The sequence below is a fragment of the Ascaphus truei genome, chromosome 7 (assembly GCF_040206685.1).
Source record: "Ascaphus truei isolate aAscTru1 chromosome 7, aAscTru1.hap1, whole genome shotgun sequence".
NCBI classification, from domain to species: Eukaryota; Metazoa; Chordata; class Amphibia; order Anura; family Ascaphidae; genus Ascaphus; species Ascaphus truei.
In genome coordinates, this window is record NC_134489.1 from 29525194 (window position 1) to 29546163 (window position 20970).

At 44.6% G+C, this 20970-nt stretch overlaps 1 protein-coding gene across 1 annotated transcript; it reads right to left on the reverse strand.

Annotated features, from left to right (window-relative positions):
- Positions 1-17619: 17619 nt before the first annotated feature.
- Positions 17620-18579, reverse strand: LOC142499943 (olfactory receptor 8H1-like). Its single transcript, XM_075610000.1, has one exon. The coding sequence runs from the start codon at positions 18577-18579 to the stop codon at positions 17620-17622; it is 960 nt and encodes a 319-aa protein (XP_075466115.1).
- Between the last annotated feature and the right edge of the window lie 2391 nt (positions 18580-20970).

Sequence of the window (20970 nt, forward strand, 5' to 3'; positions counted from 1 at the left end):
GGATACATCCATTGTAGTGTAAATGGCTGATAAGGCGGGGGTATTGTCATTCCTAACTTGAAGAATTAAAGAAATGATGCTATTCATCAAGTGGGGGGATGTAAACTGTTATAAAATATTACAGAGGGACCCCACCTTCCTCTATCAGCCCAAAATGAAAAAGCTGATCGCGATGGTAAAAATATAATTGGACGGATAAAAATAGAGTATTTCATTATGGACCAAGCTAGAAAGTCATTTTTATCTAGTCTTCAAGGGAGGGCAATTATTATTTTAATATTTTAATTTACTTTAATTTTAAATTATTTTAATTTCGTCTATCAATTCTATTAATCAGTGAAAGAAGGGGAATATGACACAGAAAAGTATCTTGGTTTTATGAGGCACAATAAGCAATACAAGGCATAAGTTGCTGCTGTAGTGAAAAAATAAGGGGCGCTAAAGTGAAATAACTAGAAAAGAATAAGTGATTAATAATTTACAATCTGTGTTAAGGTAACCCTCATACAATAGGAATTGATGTATCCTTAAAGAAAATTGACGTTCTGCAGCCGGAGTATACAGTAGGGATCTCGATTCCCCTATAAACAGGTAGGAACACAAGAAAAAACTCCGGTGCATGAAGCCAATGACCTCTATCAAGTTTAGAGCTTAATGTGCTAAGGTGAAAAGTGGAAAATAGCTAGTGTATGAACTAAGGGATCTGCAGTATATTAAGTATCAGATTTAACTGTGCCGAGAATACACATTTATTACAAATATAAAATACAAATGCACCAATTTATTTCCATGTATTTGTAATAAATGCTGTATGTATTATGTATATGTCTTGAATATTTTTTTCTTAGGCACCCCGGCACAGATCATTCTGTTACTTAATATAGATCTCTTAGTTCATACACTATTCATTCATACACTATTCTCCATTTTTCACCTTAGCACATTAAGCTCTGTATTTCATAGACGTCATCGGGTTCATGTGCCTGAGTTTTTTCTTGTTTTCTTACAAGTTCCTGCTGCCTTGTGTGAAAAGTAAGCATACACTACCGACACACTTTATTGAAGTGTGGTCGGTACCGCAAGCCGGGAAATCTCCCGGCTTGCTAGTGGCCGCCCCTCGGCGTGCCGCGCGTCATAGACGCGCGGTCACGCGTCATCGGGAGCGTGCGCCCCCTGCACGCGTGTCCAGGGGCTCCCCGAGGGAGCCCTGGTGTCCCGCGATCGCGGGACAGCGGCAGGGGGTTCCGGGGGACCCGGCGGACCCGGCAGCGGTAGGGAGAGCGCCCCGATCGGAGGGCGCTCTTCCGCTGCTTCGGCGTGCGCCCGTCACACTCGGGCGCGCGCCAGGCTACTGCTGCGGCACAGAACGGGCAAATGCTCGAATAAACTGTGCCGCAGCAGTATACTATACTGTAATGTTAGCTCTAATACAATGACCTATCAATCAGTTAGGTCATTTCCACTAAAACTGTCAGTCATACACATCCCCTTTCCAAAACCCCACTTCTCTTTTCAAAAACTTTCTGCTTCTTTCTAGTTTTGTCACAGTATCTCTCTTTGTTTCTGTTTCTGGCTAAGGGTTAACTGTTGTTCCCATGTTTCCCTTTGGTGTTGCAAGCCTGGGTCTCATCTGTATCTCATTGCTCCCATCTTCTCATCCTTGTGTTTGCAGTGCTGAGCCTTAACATAAATAATATGAGCTCCATCGTGTCTTGCACAGACTTCTATACAAGTTCACTTCTTGCAACGTTTCTGGATTTCAGAGATACAGTGCATTCGAATTTTTGGAGAAAAAGAGAACATTAGAATGACATCCAGGATTAATTCTGGTAACTATTGATGTCACAATTATCTAAGCACCAATGGGGGCTATTGCACCTTAGTCCGTCATTAACTGCACCCCAATTCTTCATTAACTGCATCCCAATCGATCACTAAATGCACCCCTATCCATCGTTCATCGATCAGGGTGAGATACCACTGCACCTCGGTGCTTAATGAAGCCTGGTGTATGAGCATTTGCTCATTTTTTAAATATTTCTGTTTCTTTTTGGTTCAAAATCCCATCACTCTCACTTATTTGGATCTTTTCATGTGGGCATCTTTCAACTGCGCCCATCCAGGTCACTTGCTGTTCGGTAAAATGAAATAAGGACTAACCTCTTGCTCCGTAACAGAGGGGCTCTTCTGAGAGCTGGTTCTGTAGGTGCTGTTAGGATACAGATTTGCTGAAGCCTGGTGTTCCCGGAGGATCTATTAAAGAAATATGTTGGATCACAGGTTCATACTCTACGGTACTAATACTACTGGTACAGATGCAACTGTCGGTTTTGCACCAGCACCTGAGGAAAATCTACAAGCATCTCCCAAACACTGCAGCATAGTCCATAGACGCTGTAATGGCCCATCGGATTAACACTTCGGGGGTCCCTGTATTTGAATGGGACTTGCAGCCCGGTAGGATTCCCACAGCATGAGTCCCATTCAAATGCAAGGACACACGCTGTGTTAATCTGATGGGCAATTACAGCATCTACAGATGCAGCGGCCGTTATTAGAACAAATCACGGCGCCGTTTTCGTGTGCGCTGCTGTACTCCACGCGGCATTTACGCCGCCAATCGCCCCAGGCACACGTGTTTATCGCGGTTGCTTTGTTTGAATTTCATGGATTGTGTGCAATTAAATGCAATTAAATGAATGAATTGTAATGTGTACAGTACTGTGCTACTGTGTCCATTTCTGGTGTTTAAAAGCCAGAACACTAAAATGCCATTTTCTGCACTCACGCTCGCGCCTAAAGGTGGTACGGTTGGAAGAAATCCCGCGCCATCACATGGGTATTCCGAGGTATACACCGCGTGAAGTTTTCGAATAACGGCCGTTGCATCTGTATGAACTATGCTGAGGATTTCTCCCGACATGGAATTCCTTATATTCTGCTGCAAAACCGTCAGTTTGGTCTGTATACACGGCATGGCTAGACTCTCTCCTCTCCAGTTCTTTTATTCCAACTCTATACTGGTTAGTAATAGTGGTTTACAACACTCTAGTACGACGCATGGAAAAGGATACCTTGGAAACCCAGAGAGGGCCTACAAGTACTACAATCTGCTGCCCACACTGGCTTCATTATTTATTTATTTATTTGGCCCACTGGACAAGTGCCCAGCCAGTCCGCCCCTTAATCTGGCACTGATCAGACTGTCCCACAGCTTTCAGACATTTAAAAACTCTCTGAAAACTCACTTTTTAAGGAAGCCTGTTTATCATTCTCCTAACATCCACCAACCCCCTCCCCTCCAACCCTATTGGGACCGGCTGCGTAATAGGATCATGCTCCACGCTATCTAACAATCCCTAACATCCACATCCCCAACCTTAATGGGATCAGCTATGTGGCTGGACCAATCTCCATCCTGAGGCATTGCACAGTATTAGAAAGATGCCTTCATCTGAAGGTTCCATGATGTAGGCTGGTGTTGCAGTGATATCATCACCTGATACATTGTCTATAGTATTATCTTCCAACTACATTGCCATGCATGCTCCTTATTGAACATGCTTAGAAAGAGCCCCAGACCCTTACTAAGGAAGATTTAGGCTTCCTTAATTTGACTGAGTCTTAGATATACCTGAGAAAAGAAGGGTGGGTACCTGTGTTGATACTTCAATGTGGTAACAAAGGAGGAAAGTGGGTGGCATGATACCCATAATTGGACCAACAAGTTGTTGATATATTATAAGCTTTTGAACCTCTCAGTAATTTCATCGGGTGTCACTTTTCCTGAACAATATGAAGACTCTTCGCAGCACATTGGATAGGGCCTTTTGTTATCAATGGCTACTGGGGGCTGTGTCAAAAGTAACGACTTTTGTAATCAATATCCTTACATGTAACATAGGCTCTCCAAACATTTTGCACATAAAATAGGTACCCCTGTAGTTAATTTACTTGTGCTGGGTGGATGTACTTCCAAGGAATTCCTTAGGAAGTCCCCTAACCTATGCATCTTAACACACAGAAAAAAGCGTTTCGTCTTTTTGAACTCCAAAACATGTTCAATAGTTACAGGTACTACATAGGGATAGATAATAAATAGTTACAGGTACTACATAGGGATAGGTAATAAATAGGACAGGTACTACATAGGGATAGGTAATACATAGTTACAGGTACTACATAGGGATAGATAATAAAAAGGTACAGGTACTACATAGGGATAGATAATAAATAGGACAGGTACTACATAGGGATAGGTAATAAAAAGGTACAGGTACTACATAGGGATAGATAATAAATATGACAGGTACTACATAGGGATAGGGAATAAATAGGTACAGTAGATGAGAGGTTTCAATAAGTACTCCACAAGCTGTGAGGGGTTTCTGCACTTGACACAAATCATTTGCTATCCTGGAGTTTTTTCATGCTTAAGGGGACAAAATAAGACATGTGGAATTTGATAAACCTAGTACAGTACATTGCTAATATTTAGGAGAAAGGAGTGGCTCAGTGATAATGTCACTGCCTTTGAAGTGGGGGAAACCCATTTTAAATCCCACTGTCAGCTGCTTGTGATCTTGATCAAGCCACCTTATCTCATTGTGCTCCAGGCACTAAAAAATAGCTAAGATCAGGGGAGTTGAAGGGTGGGGTGATAGTGGATTGCCACTAGATATATAATAAATGAAACGTGAACAATTAGTTTCAGTGACTCACACGGGCTTGTGTGAGACTTCACCCTCAACGCTGACTGTGGTTGGTAAATGTAAACTCCTATAGTGGAGTAACAATAAACAAAAACTCACACGGCCTAATGTGAGTTCGTTCCCTCAGTGGGTGATGTCAGCCTGCTTAGGTGATGTAGGTACTTCTCAGCAAACAATCCCCAGTGGGTGTGGTGTGTGAGTGGCTCTTTCCCCGTCCCCATAGACCAAAGTATACAGAAACCAGAATTAGCAAAATAAACAGGTCTTTAATGGTAACAGTTTATAACATGAAACATGGAACATGAAACATGGAAAACAAGCATAAATATACACAGTGTAAATACAAAGTAAATAACGAACACACTCACACTAAAAATCAACTCTTCTTGCCCAGCATCAGCCGCAAGGTTTGATCCGGCGAAATCTCTTCCTCCGTTGGTGTTCTCACTGGCGCGTCCGGCAGTGGGACCGGAAGGGAGGATCTACACCGGATGTCCTGCGGTCGGCTTGGTCCCTCTCTCAATGGGCTCCGGCAGGGAACAACGCGTTTCGCAGTAAGCTTCGTCAGGTTCCTGCCGGATGCCCATTGTGCATAGTATATATAGGTGCTGGGTCTTGATTGATTAATTGCTGTTAGTAAAAACATTGCTAAAAACTTGTCTCTCATAGCGAGAGCGCACTGCTGCATGTATTGTGTGTGCTACATGTTAATAAATGCGATCTCTCAACCGCTTCTATCCTTAATATCAGGGGTTAATGTAACCCTTTGCATAACATTGGTAATTAATATAAATGCTGCACATAATAGAAACATTTCTTTGTAATTGGCACAATCAGCATCACAGGTGAATTATTTATTTATTTATTTCTAAAAGGGGTGTCAAGTGCAGTGATCCTTCTCTATGGGTTGATCACTCCACTCAACCTAGTTGCCTTTTGTGAATACAGCCTATAGTCATGGTATGGTCATTCACTAGACATATGGTGTTTAAAATATATCGAAGAGTAGCATCCTTACAAAGCAATGGTGTTAAAGGGGAATAATTCAATGGTGTTAAAGGGGAATAATTCAATGGTGTTAAAGGGGAATAATTCATTCATGGAGCAATGGTGCCCTCTTGTGCGTGAATTAAGTGTCTACATTTTCAAAGTTGTGGTGATGGGAAATTCATAATGTGAACATCTATCTAGTTGTTTGAGCTAGAGAACTGAAAGAGTTCAAGGGTTAAAATCAATGGGCATTGGATTATTATTTAAAATATGGCCCAATCACTCACTAGTGACTCTTAGAATGGCATAACAGTACATCTTTTACAATGTTGAAAACAGTTTTTTGAGAACAGTATTTTGAGAATGCCTATACACATTGTTGATAAAAAGTTACAGATAAAGGTAATGGATAAAAGGATATGAATAAAAATTATGAATAAAAAGATTTTTTGGTCAAAAATCTAAAAGTTAGAATAATTAAAAAATGATGGAAAATTGATAAAAAATAGAAGTACATATTCAGAAAGTACATCAATAATTAGTTGCCCCGCTGGTATAAGTCGAACTGTTCGGAAGGTGCTGGTTCAAGCTGAATGCCTATCAAAAATAGGAGGGGAAAAAAGGGGGGAAAAAGGGGGAGGTGTGGGGATGGAAACGGATCAGTAGGAACTTAGAGAAAAGCTGCAATGTCGATCTCTACATTTAGACCACTGGGGGCCAAACTTTTCAATTTATAAATCCAAAATGTTTCTTTTTTGGATAGGGTTGTCAATCTATCTCCCCCCCTCCAATGTGGTGGGACTATTTCAATGCCCCTAAATACAAGGCCAGATGGATCTCCTTGATGGTGTAGTGCAAAATGTTTTGATACGCTGTGTGTCATTAGTTTACGCCTAATGTTCCCTAGGTGCTCCAGTATGCGCACCCGTAACGGTCGGCTGGTGCGCCCTACATACTGGAGTCCACAGGGGCAGTTCAGTAGATAGACTACGAATTCTGTCTTGTAGTTTATGAAATTCGAAATTTTGAACTGTTCTCCTGTTACATTCGAGCTAAACTGTATTTTCTCTTTCGTCCCGTTTGCAAGCTTTACAGGTACTGCATCTGTGGAAACCTTTCACTTTCTGCAACCAGTTTGTGTCCTGGCCTGTTGTCTTATTTTCTGGCTGGAAAAGGCTTGGTGCTAACCGCCTTTTAATGTTATCAGCCCTTTTGTATATCACCTTAGGTTTCTCTGGGAGATGTTCTTTCAGGGTGGGGTCCCCCTGTAGGAGATGCCAGTGTTTGTTTAGGATCTGTTGTATACTCCCAGCATCTTGACTATATTGTGTTAGAAAAGCAATATTGAAATCCTCTCTAGGTTTCGGTGGATTGGTTTTCAAGATATCGCTACGTTTAAGCATGCCTACTTCTCTAATCGCTTCGTTCATTTCTTTGTTATCATAATTTTTTGCAATGAAGCGATTCTTCAGAATATTAGACTGTTCCCTGTATACTTTATCATCACTACAGTTTCTCCTAATTCTGCGAAATTGCCCTGGTGGTATATTTTTCAGCCACTTCCTATGGTAATTGTTACAGTCAACTGTTTTAAAGAAAGTTTTGGTTTTGATTCTATTCTCTTCTATATAAACTGTTAAGTCCAAAAAATCTACCGAATCGGTGCCTATGCATGTTGTGAAAGCTAGGTTCCTCTCATTGGTGTTAATATATGTTAAGAAGTGATCTAGGGTCTCACTATTGCCCCTCCAGATAAAAAACACATCATCGATGTATCTCTGCCATAGGACCAAATCTGCACCGAATTCATGTTCCGACCAGATGGTATCGGTCTCCCAACTGTCCATGAACAGGTTGGCATAACTCGGTGCGAATTTCCCATCACCACAACTTTGAAAATGTAGACACTTAATTCACCCACAAGAGGGCACCATTGCTCCATGAATGAATTATTCCCCTTTAACACCATTGAATTATTCCCCTTTAACACCATTGCTTTGTAAGGATACTACTCTTCGATATATTTTAAACACCATTTGTCTAGTGAATGACCATACCATGACTACAGGCTGTATTCACAAAAGGCAACTAGGTTGAGTGGAGTGATCAGAGAAGGATCGAGAAGGATAGAGAAGGATCACGGCACTTGACACCCCTTTTAGAAATAAATAAATAAATAATTCACCTGTGATGCTGATTGTGCCAATTACAAAGAAATGTTTCTATTATGTGCAGCATTTATATTAATTACCAATGTTATGCAAAGGGTTACATTAACCCCTGATATTAAGGATAGAAGCGGTTGAGAGATCGCATTTATTAACATGTAGCACACACAATACATGCAGCAGTGCGCTCTCGCTATGAGAGACAAGTTTTTAGCAATGTTTTTACTAACAGCAATTAATCAATCAAGACCCAGCACCTATATATACTATGCACAATGGGCATCCGGCAGGAACCTGACGAAGCTTAATGCGAAACGCGTTGTTCCCTGCCGGAGCCCATTGAGAGAGGGACCCAGCCGACCGCAGGACATCCGGTGTAGATCCTCCCTTCCGGTCCCACTGCCGGACGCGCCAGTGAGAACACCAACGGAGGAAGAGATTTCGCCGGATCAAACCTTGCGGCTGATGCTGGGCAAGAAGAATTGATTTTTAGTGTGAGTGTGTTCGTTATTTACTTTGTATTTACACTGTGTATATTTATGCTTGTTTTCCATGTTTCATGTTCCATGTTTCATGTTATAAACTGTTACCATTAAAGACCTGTTTATTTTGCTAATTCTGGTTTCTGTATACTTTGGTCTATGGGGACGGGGAAAGAGCCACTCACACACCTCACCCACTGGGGATTGTTTGCTGAGAAGTACCTACATCACCTAAGCAGGCTGACATCACCCACTGAGGGAACAAACTCACATTAGGCCGTGTGAGTTTTTGTTTATTGTTACTCCACTATAGGAGTTTACATTTACCAACCACAGTCAGCGTTGAGGGTGAAGTCTCACACAAGCCCGTGTGAGTCATTGAAACTAATTGTTCACGTTTCATTTATTATATATCTAGTGGCAATCCACTATCACCCCACCCTTCAATTCCCCTCCTCCTCCCCTCCCCCCCTCTCCCCCTCGTTCCCCACACATGTGGATGTATGCACTAATACTGTGTTTTATTATCTTTTATTCCATCTTTTATTGAATTCCACTCTGTTCCATCAACACCGTGAGGTCCATGAGTTGACGCTGACCATCTCCATACGTCTATTGCAATGCTAAGAAGGACTTCTTCAAGGTCAAGCAGCAGCCAAAAATCAACAACAAGGGCCAGTATACATTTTTTATACTCTTTTACACGACAACACAATTTTTTACACCTTTTAATTTTTTAATATATCTTAGGAGTTGAAACATCCTCTAGCCGCACATTTCAGGGAGCGCCCCAGTTCAAACATACACCTAAGATCAGGGGAGTGCAATCTTTTCCCCTGCGCCCCCCTGCCGGTTGTCCTCTTCTCTGCGTGCCCCCCTCCCTCCTTACCTTGGTTCCCGGCGTTTGGGCGTCATGACGTCACGTTGCCATAGCAATGTGACGCCACATGACCCCGCAGCGTTATTTGACGCTTAATTTAATTGCCTTCGGGAAGTGTGCGGAGCCTCTGTAAACCCCGCCCACCCCCCCGCAGTTAATCTCACGCCCCCCAGTTTACGCACCGAGGGCTTAGATGCCTGGGCATGGAGCCGCGCCTGCAACATTCTCTGTATACCGCTATATACTATAAGAATTGTATTTATTTGTTTATAGCAAACCAACATATTCCACAGCACAGTACGATGGGTATAAGATAAGACAATAAAGTGGAACATTAACATGCTGTACAGTGGTATAGATGTAAGAATACTTACAGTTTGTCTTGCTGAGGCCACTCGCAGTCCGCGACAACTGGGCCCATACAGAATAATGCTTCAGGGTGTCCGATTCGGAAGCATAGCACCCCCCTCCCCGCCCCTCCCGCAGCGTGACCTGGCAGACACTATCCCCAGCGCTGTTTGCTTTTTTGTCGAATATTTCCCTTGTGAGCACATTCACACGTCGCAGGCAGGTCTGCAACCCTGCCTTTCCCCATTATCTCTTAGCATGCAATGCTTCCACAGCAGCCAGGGATCTATGTATGTATGTCTTTATTTAAATAGCGCCATTAATGTACATCACGCTTCACAGTAGAGGGATTCTGGGTAATGTCATGCATATGAGCACAGTGTCACCTTTTGCTTCATGTCCATTTTAACATGAAGCCCTATAAGAGAGCAATCTGTTTCCATACTTATTTTAGAGAGAGAGAGACTAAACTAGGAAACGCTATATTTTACACAGCACCGCGTTGTGGGAACAGCGAGTAAACATTGCATTCATTGTGTGCACGGACAGTGTTCTATTTTATCCAAACATATCAGAATATTTGAGCAAGAAAATAAATGATTTGATAAATATTTTCAACATTCGGAATTTGGAAAACTCGTAGCATGTTCCCTTTCCGCGATCAAAACACAATAAGTTAAATACAATTTCTCATCCGCCAATTTTGTTTTATTTCAACATTTTCATTAATAATACGTTTATTCAATCAATTGATTATATTATTAAGGTTTCCAATAACCGGGACTCACGACGAGGACGTAGCTGCAATCGAGTACCGCCACTTACCCCCATCACACACATTGCCAAGTTCTTGCATTAGTGTAAGGGATAAGGCACAGAGTTTACTCTTCAGGCATAACAGTGCGGCCAGTTCTTACTCAAGAGAGCGCAGCAGACCTTATCCTAAGGGTGGATGCCCAAATTAACAACCGCGCTGTATAACTCTACATTTATATATATGTATATAAATCAACCAGTATAAACAGATCATGTACATCATCCCAAGAGATATTAGAAAGAAAGAAAATTTAAAAATATATATTGCAACAATAATAAAAAAAAGGGGGGAATTAAAATTATCGAAGTGGAAAATGTATAAGTGTATATATATATATATATATATATATATATATATATATATATGCAAATATAGCTGTATGCTCATCTGCATGTCTTAGGCAGGTCTGCATAAGACATGCATAAGACATGCAGATGAGCATACAGCTATATTTGCATATTTGCTTTCCTGTGGAGGGTTTTTGTCACTTTTTTTACTCAACATAACTCAGTATATATATATATATATATATATATACACACACACACTCACACACTCTCTCTCTCTCTCTCTCTCTCTCTCTCTCTCTCTCTCTCTCTCTCTCGTGGCATATATATCTACTATATATTTGTGAAATCACTGTATGTCTGCGTCCCAAGGGTCAATCGCATTGGACCTTGGGCCTGTCACTCCGGCTCAGGCCATGCCCGCCCCCGCACACCTCTCATTGGCCTACGTCCAACACCAATGCCACACTGTCCCACCCCTCACTGACTCTCATTGGCCTGCGTCCAATGCCCGCCCCCGCACACCTCTCATTGGCCTGCGTCCCACCCCTCACTGACTCTCATTGGCCTGCGTCCAATGCCCGCCCCCGCACACCTCTCATTGGCCTGCGTCCAACACCAATGCCCTAATACTTCCACACTGTCCCACCCCTCACGCTTTGCTTTTGCAACACCTAATCCTCTAATCCTCAACCTGCTCTGGGGCCACGCTTCACAGCTATCAAAACCTTCACGTCTGCTACCACAGACTGCCGAATCAGGTACAGCAGTGTTTCCCAAACTGTGCGCCGCGGCGCCCTGGTGCGCCGCGGCTTGGCTAGAGGGGCGCCGCGATCAGGGCCGCCAGCAGCGGGAAACAAGGGCTGCTAGCTCATTTAAAAAAAAAAAAAAAAACCTCTGAGGGGAAGCAGAGGAGCGGTCACGTGACCGCTCCCATCCAATGGGGCTGCAGCCTGCCCGGCATTGCAACTGCAGAGCCACCAGACAGCACCAAGGTGTGTGTGTGTGTGTGTGTGTGTGTGTGTGTGTGTGTGTGTGTGTGTGTGTGTGTGTGTGTGTGTGTGTGTGTGTGTGTGTGTGTAAAACGGGCTGCAGGGTGTGTGTGAAAAACGGGCTGCAGGGTGTGTGTGTGTTGTGTGTGTGTGTGTGTGTGAAAAACGGGCTGCAGGGGGTGTGTGTGTGTGTGTGTGTGTGTGTGTGTGTGTGTGTGTGTGTGTGTGTGTGTGAAAAACGGGCCCCCCCCCCGTCCCTGCCCTTCACCCCCCCCCCGTCCCTGCCCTTCACCCCCCCCCCGGCCCTGCCCTTCACCCCCCCCCCGGCTCTGCCCTTCACCCCCCCCCTCCGGCCCTGCCCTTCACCCCCCCCCCCGGCCCTGCCCTTCACCCCCCCCCGGCCCTGTCCTTCACCCCCCCCCCCGGCCCTGCCCTTCACCCTCCCCACCCCCCCCCCGGCCCTGCCCTTCGCCCCCGGCCCTGCCCTTCGCCCCCGGCCCTGCCCTTCGCCCCCCCCCCCGGCCCTGCCCTTCGCCCCCCCCCCCCGGCCCTGCCCTTCAACCCCCCCCCCCCCGGCCCTGCCCTTCACCCCCCCCCTCCGGCCCTGCCCTTCACCCCCCCCCCGGCCCTGTCCTTCACCCCCCCCCCCGGCCCTGCCCTTCACCCTCCCCACCCCCCCCCCCCGGCCCTGCCCTTCACCCCCCCCCTGGCCCTGCCCTTCGCCCCCGGCCCTGCCCTTCGCCCCCGGCCCTGCCCTTCGCCCCCCCCCCCGGCCCTGCCCTTCACCCCCCCCGTCCCTGCCCTTCGCTCCCGCCCTTCGCCCCCTCCCTGCCCTTCGCTCCCACCCTCCCTGCCCTTCGCTCCCTGCCCTTCGCCCCCACCCTCCCTGCCCTTCGCCCCCACCCTCCCTGCCCTTCGCCCCCACCATCCCTGCCCTTCGCCCCCACCCTCCCTGCCCTTCGCCCCCACCCTCCCTGCCCTACACACGTACACACACGTACACACACGTATACACACGTACACACACACGTATATACACACACACGTAGGCACATGTATACACACACATGTAGACACACACGCGTAGACAGGCACACGCAGGCACACGTAGACACGCAGGCACACGTAGACACGCAGGCACACGTAGACACGCAGGCACACGTAGACACGCAGGCACACGTAGACACGCAGGCACACGTAGACATGCAGGCACACGTAGACACGCAGGCACGTAGGCACACGTAGACACGCAGGCACACATAGACACGCAGGCACACGTAGACACGCAGGCACACGTAGACACGCAGGCACACGTAGACACACGTAGACACGCAGACACACGCAGACACGTACACACACGTATACGTAGACACACACGCACGTGTACACACACACACACACGTGTACACACACGTGTACACACACGTGTACACACACGTGTACACACACACACACACACACACACACGTGTACACACACGTGTACACACACACACACACGTGTACACACACACACACACGTGTACACACACACACACACGTGTACACACACACACACACACGTGTACACACACACACGTGTACACACACACACACACACGTGTACACACACACACACACACGTGTACACACACACACACGTGTACACACACACACACGTGCACACACACACACGTGTACACACACACACACGTGTACACACACACGTGTACACACACACACACACACACGTGTACACACACACACACGTGTACACACACACACGTGTACACACACACACACGTGTACACACACACGTGTACACACACACACACACACGTGTACACACACACACACGTGTACACACACACACACACACACGTGTACACACACACACACACGTGTACACACACACACACACACACGTGTACACACACACACGTGTACACACACACACACGTGTACACACACACACACGTGTACACACACACACGTGTACACACATACACACACGTGTACACACACAAACACACGTGTACACACACACACACACGTGTACACACACACACACACACATGTACACACACACACGTGTACACACACGTGTACACACACACACACACACGTGTACACACACACACGTGTACACACACACACACACACACACACGTGTACACACGTGTACACACACACACACACGTGTACACACACACACACGTGTACACACACACACGTGTACACACACACACACGTGTACACACACACACACACACGTGTACACACACACACACACGTGTACACACACACACACACGTGTACACACACACACACACGTGTACACACACACACACGTGTACACACACACACACACACGTGTACACACACACACGTGTACACACACACGTGTACACACACACACACGTGTACACACACACGTGTACACACACGTGTACACACACACACACACGTGTACACACACACACACACACGTGTACACACACACACGTGTACACACACACATGTACACACACACACGTGTACACACACACACGTGTACACACACACACATGTACACACACACACACACACACGTGTACACACACACACACGTGTACACACACACGTGTACACACACACGTGTAAACACACACACGTGTACACACACACACACACGTGTACACACACACACGTGTACACACACACACGTGTACACACACACACACACGTGTACACACACACACACACACGTGTACACACACACACACACACGTGTACACACACACACACACACGTGTACACCCACACACACACACGTGTACACACACACACACGTGTACACACACACACACACACACGTGTACACACACACACACACACACGTGTACACACACACACACACGTGTACACACGTGTACACACACACACACGTGTACACACACACACACACACGTGTACACACACACACACACACGTGTACACACACACACACAAGTGTACACACACACACACGTGTACACACACACAAACACACACGTGTACACACACACGTGTACACACACACGTGTACACACACACACACGTGTACACACACACACACACACGTGTACACACACACACACGTGTACACACACGTGTACACACACACGTGTACACACACACACACACGTGTACACACACACACACGTGTACACACACACACACGTGTACACACACACACACGTGTACACACACATACGTGTACACACACACACACACGTGTACACACACACACACACACACGTGTACACACACACACACGTGTACACACACACACACGTGTACACACACACACACACGTGTACACACACACATGTGTACACACACACGTGTACACACACATGTACACACACACACGTGTACACACACACACACACGTGTACACACACACACACACGTGTACACACACACACACGTGTACACACACACACACGTGTACACACACACACACGTGTACACACACACACGTGTACACACACACGTGTACACACACACACGTGTACACACACACACACGTGTATACACACACACGTGTACACACACATACACGTGTATACACACACACACACACGTGTACACACACACACACGTGTACACACACACACACGTGTATACACACACACACACACACGTGTATACACACACACACACACACACACGTGTACACACACACACACACGTGTATACACACACACACGTGTATACACACACACACGTGTATACACACACACGTGTACACACACACACACACGTGTATACACACACACACACGTGTATACACACACACACGTGTATACACACACACACGTGTATACACACACACACACGTGTATACACACACACACACGTGTATACACACACACACACGTGTATACACACACACACACACACGTGTATACACACACACACACGTGTATACACACACACACACGTGTATACACACACACACACACGTGTATACACACACACACACACGTGTATACACACACACACACGTGTATACACACACACACACGTGTATACACACACACACGTGTATACACACACACGTGTATACACACACACACGTGTATACACACACACACGTGTATACACACACACACATGTATACACACACACACGTACACATACTCAATGTATACAAACAAACATGTATACACACACACACAAACATGTATACACACATGTATACACACACGTGTGTATATATACACACACACACACACACACACGTATACACACACATACACTATCCCCAGCACCACCACATCAGCACACCGGTATCCCATGCCCCCCCCCCCCCCCCCCCCAGCACACTGGCATTCTCGGCTCCCCACCATTCCCAGCCCCCATCAACACCATCAGCACCCACACATTGGCACCTTCGCACCTCCCCATCGGCACACCCACATCCGCACCCCCACATCAGCAACAAACCCTCCCAAATCAGCACACCGATACAATCACCATCAGTACAGCCATAGCAGCAGTACCACCGCACACTGCCATGGGCCGCGTGGACCACTCCCCACCCAAATGCCACCCCCACACCACAAACATCCCGGGCAACGCCGGGGCTCTCAGCTAGTATATATATATATATATATTGGCATATATTTGCTCATTTGCATGACACAAATATATGCTCATTTGCATGTCATTTCCCAGAATCCCTTGCTGCAGTAGAAGTGCTGTGTGCTGGGCGATAATGGTGAAAGACAGGGTTGCAGACCTGTCTAAGACATGCAAATGAATATACAGGAATATTTACAGTTGCTATATGCTATACTGTGGAGGGTTTTTGTCACTTTTTTTACCCACCATAACCTTAAAATATATATATATATATATATATATATATATATATATATATATATATATATATATATATATATATATATATATATATATATATATATAAACAAAAACAAAGCAGCGCTAACACATACAGGTCATGCACTAATACCTATCTCTAAGTACCAAGTACAAATCCCAGAGTTCAATCCATCAAACACAAGTCCAGTGAAAAAGTGTATTCATTAGAAAAACAAAGGGGAAAGATTCCCAATAGCCAGATCCAATCCAATTGTAGGAGGGGGGCTGCTCATATCTATATATATATATATATATATATATATATATATATATATATATATACACATACATATCCAAAGTTACGTTTACATATTATTCCGGACACACCTAAATGTATCATCACGCCATTCACACAACTCCGGTCTGCCTGTTATTATTCTCTGAATTCAGTATGTAGAATGGTGCCAAGCACACCAATCAGTAGAAACAAATAAAAAAATAGCAAAAAAGGTAATTTAAAGCTGCAGTTCAGTCTTTTTTTTTTTTGCATTTATTTTTTTACTTCAATAGTTTCATGTGGGCAATCTCTAATTAGCTAAAGAACAGTATAGCTGCAGGTCAATTCGTTTTCCATGTATTGATAGGTCGAAATTTGGTGACATATTAAAAGCTGGCATTTGTTTATAATCTGCTTGACTGGCAGTGGAAGCTCATGAATATTCATGAGCAATCCTGCACAGACAAGTGCTAGAGGGAGGGCAGGGCTGACAAAGGGGTGTGCCAGAGCTTGTGACAGGACATGAAGGGGCAGTGCCTTAGCAAATGGCTGTTAAAATAGAATACAAGAAAATTGGTCTTTCAAAGTTGTTTTTTTAAAAACAGAAAATGCTAAAAGTATTTTTTCTTACTACAGAACTGATTTATTAAAAAAAACACCCATGCAGGATATTAACTGAACTGCAGCTTTAATGACTAAAGAGTCAGAGTTTCATCCAACGTTCATCTGTTTGGTGTGCGTGGCTCCCTTTTACATATTGCTATTCCATGACTAGGATCTTTCTCTTTAGCACCCATATTTCCGTTTTCTTCATCTTAGACCCTTTCTTCCTGCCTATTACTGTACGTCTCTCAATTCAATACAATTCTCTCTGCCTTTCATACACCATTTTCTCAGTGCGTTTTTCACTTCTTTGTTCCTGAGGCTATAAATTAAAGGGTTTAACATTGGAGTTATAACGTTGTAGAAAACACCCAGCATCTTATCGTGTTCTAGTGAGTAACTGGACTGTGGTCTGAGATACATAAAAAGGATTGTCCCAAAGAAAAGGGAAACCACAATTAGATGAGAGGCACAGGTAGAAAAAGCCTTATGTCTTCCCTTTGCAGAATGGATTTGTAATATTGTGGCAATGATATACATATAAGAGATAAGGGTTAATAAAAAGGAGGCACCAGCTGCAAGTCCACCTAAGGCAAAAATGATGATCATGTTTTTACTAATGTCTGTACAGGACAATTTTAACAGTGGGGGCATGTCACAGAAAAAATGGTTCACTTCTCTAGAACTGCAGAACGACAAACTCGATGTAAATATGGTGTGAACCAAGGAGTAGAAGAATCCAGTTATCCAGCAGCCGGAGGCAAGTCGGATGGTAGCTTTCTTGTCCATGATTTGGGGGTAACGCAGTGGGTGACATATGGCCACGTAACGATCGTAACCCATAATGCTCAAGAGGAAACATTCTGAACTTCCCAGGAAGTGGAAGAAATACAGTTGGGTGAAGCATCCATTGTAGGAAATGTAGTTGCACTCCAACCAAAAACCAATCAGCATCTTTGGGACAGTTACTGATGTGAAAGTGATATCCAAGAGAGAGAGATTGCATATGAACATATACATCGGTGTGTGCAGTTCACGAACAATCCTTGTTAGCACGATCAGCAGAAAATTGCCTGTCAGAGCAATAGTGTAGATTAAAGAGAATAGCATAAAGAGTCCCATCTTTACTTTGGGGTCATTAGAAAATCCTACCAAAATGAACACATCTACATTGGTTTTATTTCTCCAATCCATGGGGAAGTTCCCTAGAATGAAATAATCCAGAGAACAGCATGACTAACACCTAATAGGCCATGAATTAAATAGAAGCAGCCAAGATAACCTAAGGCAGATATGGTAGAGAAGGAATGGTAGAGGGACTAGTTAATAAACAGACAGGGCAATACATGGGTGAAAGGGATAGTGAGACAAGTCATTCTTAACCTTTCATGCATGGCGACACCCCTACCTTATTTAACATAGGAACACTCCTATTCCCTTTATACCCTAGTTTTTCCATTTTAAAGCTATGTAAAAAAAAAATACTTAGATGTTGTCCTTTTTGTTGCTATAAATACCAAGTTTAATACCAAGTTTAAAGGGGCATTGCCATCTGAATGGGAACAGATTTACAATCTAATTGGCTTCCTAAAACTTATCTAACCGTACTGAAAGCAACGATTTAGCACATTTGGTTTCCCTGGAAATGAATAATTCATTACTTTTCTTCAGGACCGCTGAACGAAGGAGTTTGTCAGTCAAGGGTTTTCTTTACCCTTGGCTCAACCTGTCCTTATCAGAGAGCCAATAAAGATAAGAAGAGGGACCTGTGCAAACTCTTGTTGATCACACAGAGATATCAGACAAAAGGGAGCAGCCAGAAGAGATCAAACCCCTAAGTCTCAGCTAAATGTGTACAAGGCAACTAATAAATACTGTAATTAAAAAGATATGTATAGGGGTCAGATTTGGATTTAAAAAAATGGCATCAATCATCCAGATACCACCCTTTAAACACATCAATGTCACTAGTAACAATGTCATTTAATTCATGAATCACAACCAGTCCAGCATTTAATAGCTACAGTACCGTCCCATCTTGATTTGTATCTTTCCTTGTATTTAGTCTAGTTTATAACCTTAAATGTTTTCTTCTTTTTCCCTTTTTGTAACTGGGATGTTCTAGCCAACCATGCTTATCCCCAAATTTATGAACTGTCTTAACAGCAATAATTATGACGTGCCCTAGACTGGGCAAATGGAAGGTTCCCAAACTGTAACTTTCCATCTGTCACTTTCTAGATAAACATAAAGGGAAGTAAGTTTCACACGTATACGCTTTTTTTTTTTACGCTTGCTCGCCTATAAAACCTGACTGTAACCATTAATAAACAGGAGAGGTTTTTGACAACGCTCATTGGTGTCCGACTCAATTACTTCTCCTCCGAGCTGCTCGTCTTTTCCTGTCCAGCACTCTAAGAGTGGTCAAAGGCCTCGCGGGGGGTAATCGATCCGTGTTGAGAGGAGATTGATACATATGCAGTAGAGAATATATTTACATTTGGTGTCAGCCAAACGGAAGAAATATGCACTCTGGACACTCACAGTCTGATTGAGCATCTCGCTGCTACGGGTCATAAAGTCTCACCACACAAGGTACAGATGGCGCAACAAACTGTCAAATATTTAGGCTTCATACTACAGCCAGGACAGAGACTCCTATCACCAGAACGAGTCAAGGTAATTGCCAATCTCCCCAAGCCCAAGACGAAAGCTGCTATGTTGTCTTTTCTGGGGATGATCACCTATTGCCGCCAATGGATACCGAACTGTTCCCACTGGGATAACATTCTGAGACAATTGACATTGATGCATAAGCCAGACACACTGCAATGGACGCCAGAGACTCTCACTGCATTCACCGAACTTAAGACTGCATTGTGTTCAAGCCCTGCTCTGGGCTTGCCGAACTATAACCTGCCTTTCCATTTGTTTTGCAGCGAGACAGGCACCGCGCTTGTTGGCGTACTGGCGCAAGAGCATGGCTCGGGCTATAGGCCGGTGGCATTTTATTCTAAGAAACTGCAGGAGATTGTGCAGGGGTTCCCGGCATGTTTAAACAGGTGGCTGCATGCGCTATTTGGTAGAAACAGTACAACCTATTGTGCTTTCACACAAACTAACCCTGCATACATCACACCAGGTACTACATGTTCTCAGGAATCTCACTACACAGCATATGACCGCACAGCGTACGAAAACATCCTCACATCTACCTCAAATCTCACTGTCAAATATCACCCACCACACACTGGTCCAGCTCAAATTCTGACTAACCTGTTACTACACAACTCTGACATAGACAATGAAGACCATGACTGCCAACAAAACATACACAACACGACGTCAGTAAGGAGCGACTTAGAAAGTACGCTCCTTAAGGAGGGAGATGTATTGTTTGTAGATGGTTCATGCTCTAAACCTGCAGATGGAGTATATCTGACAGGATTTGCAGTAGTTAGATTACCAGATGAAGTAGTCTGTTCTGGAGCGTTACCGTTTGTTTCAGCTCAAGCGGCAGAGTTAGTAGCATTGACAGAAGCATGTAAAGCATCATCACAGAATACGGTAACCAGTTACACAGAC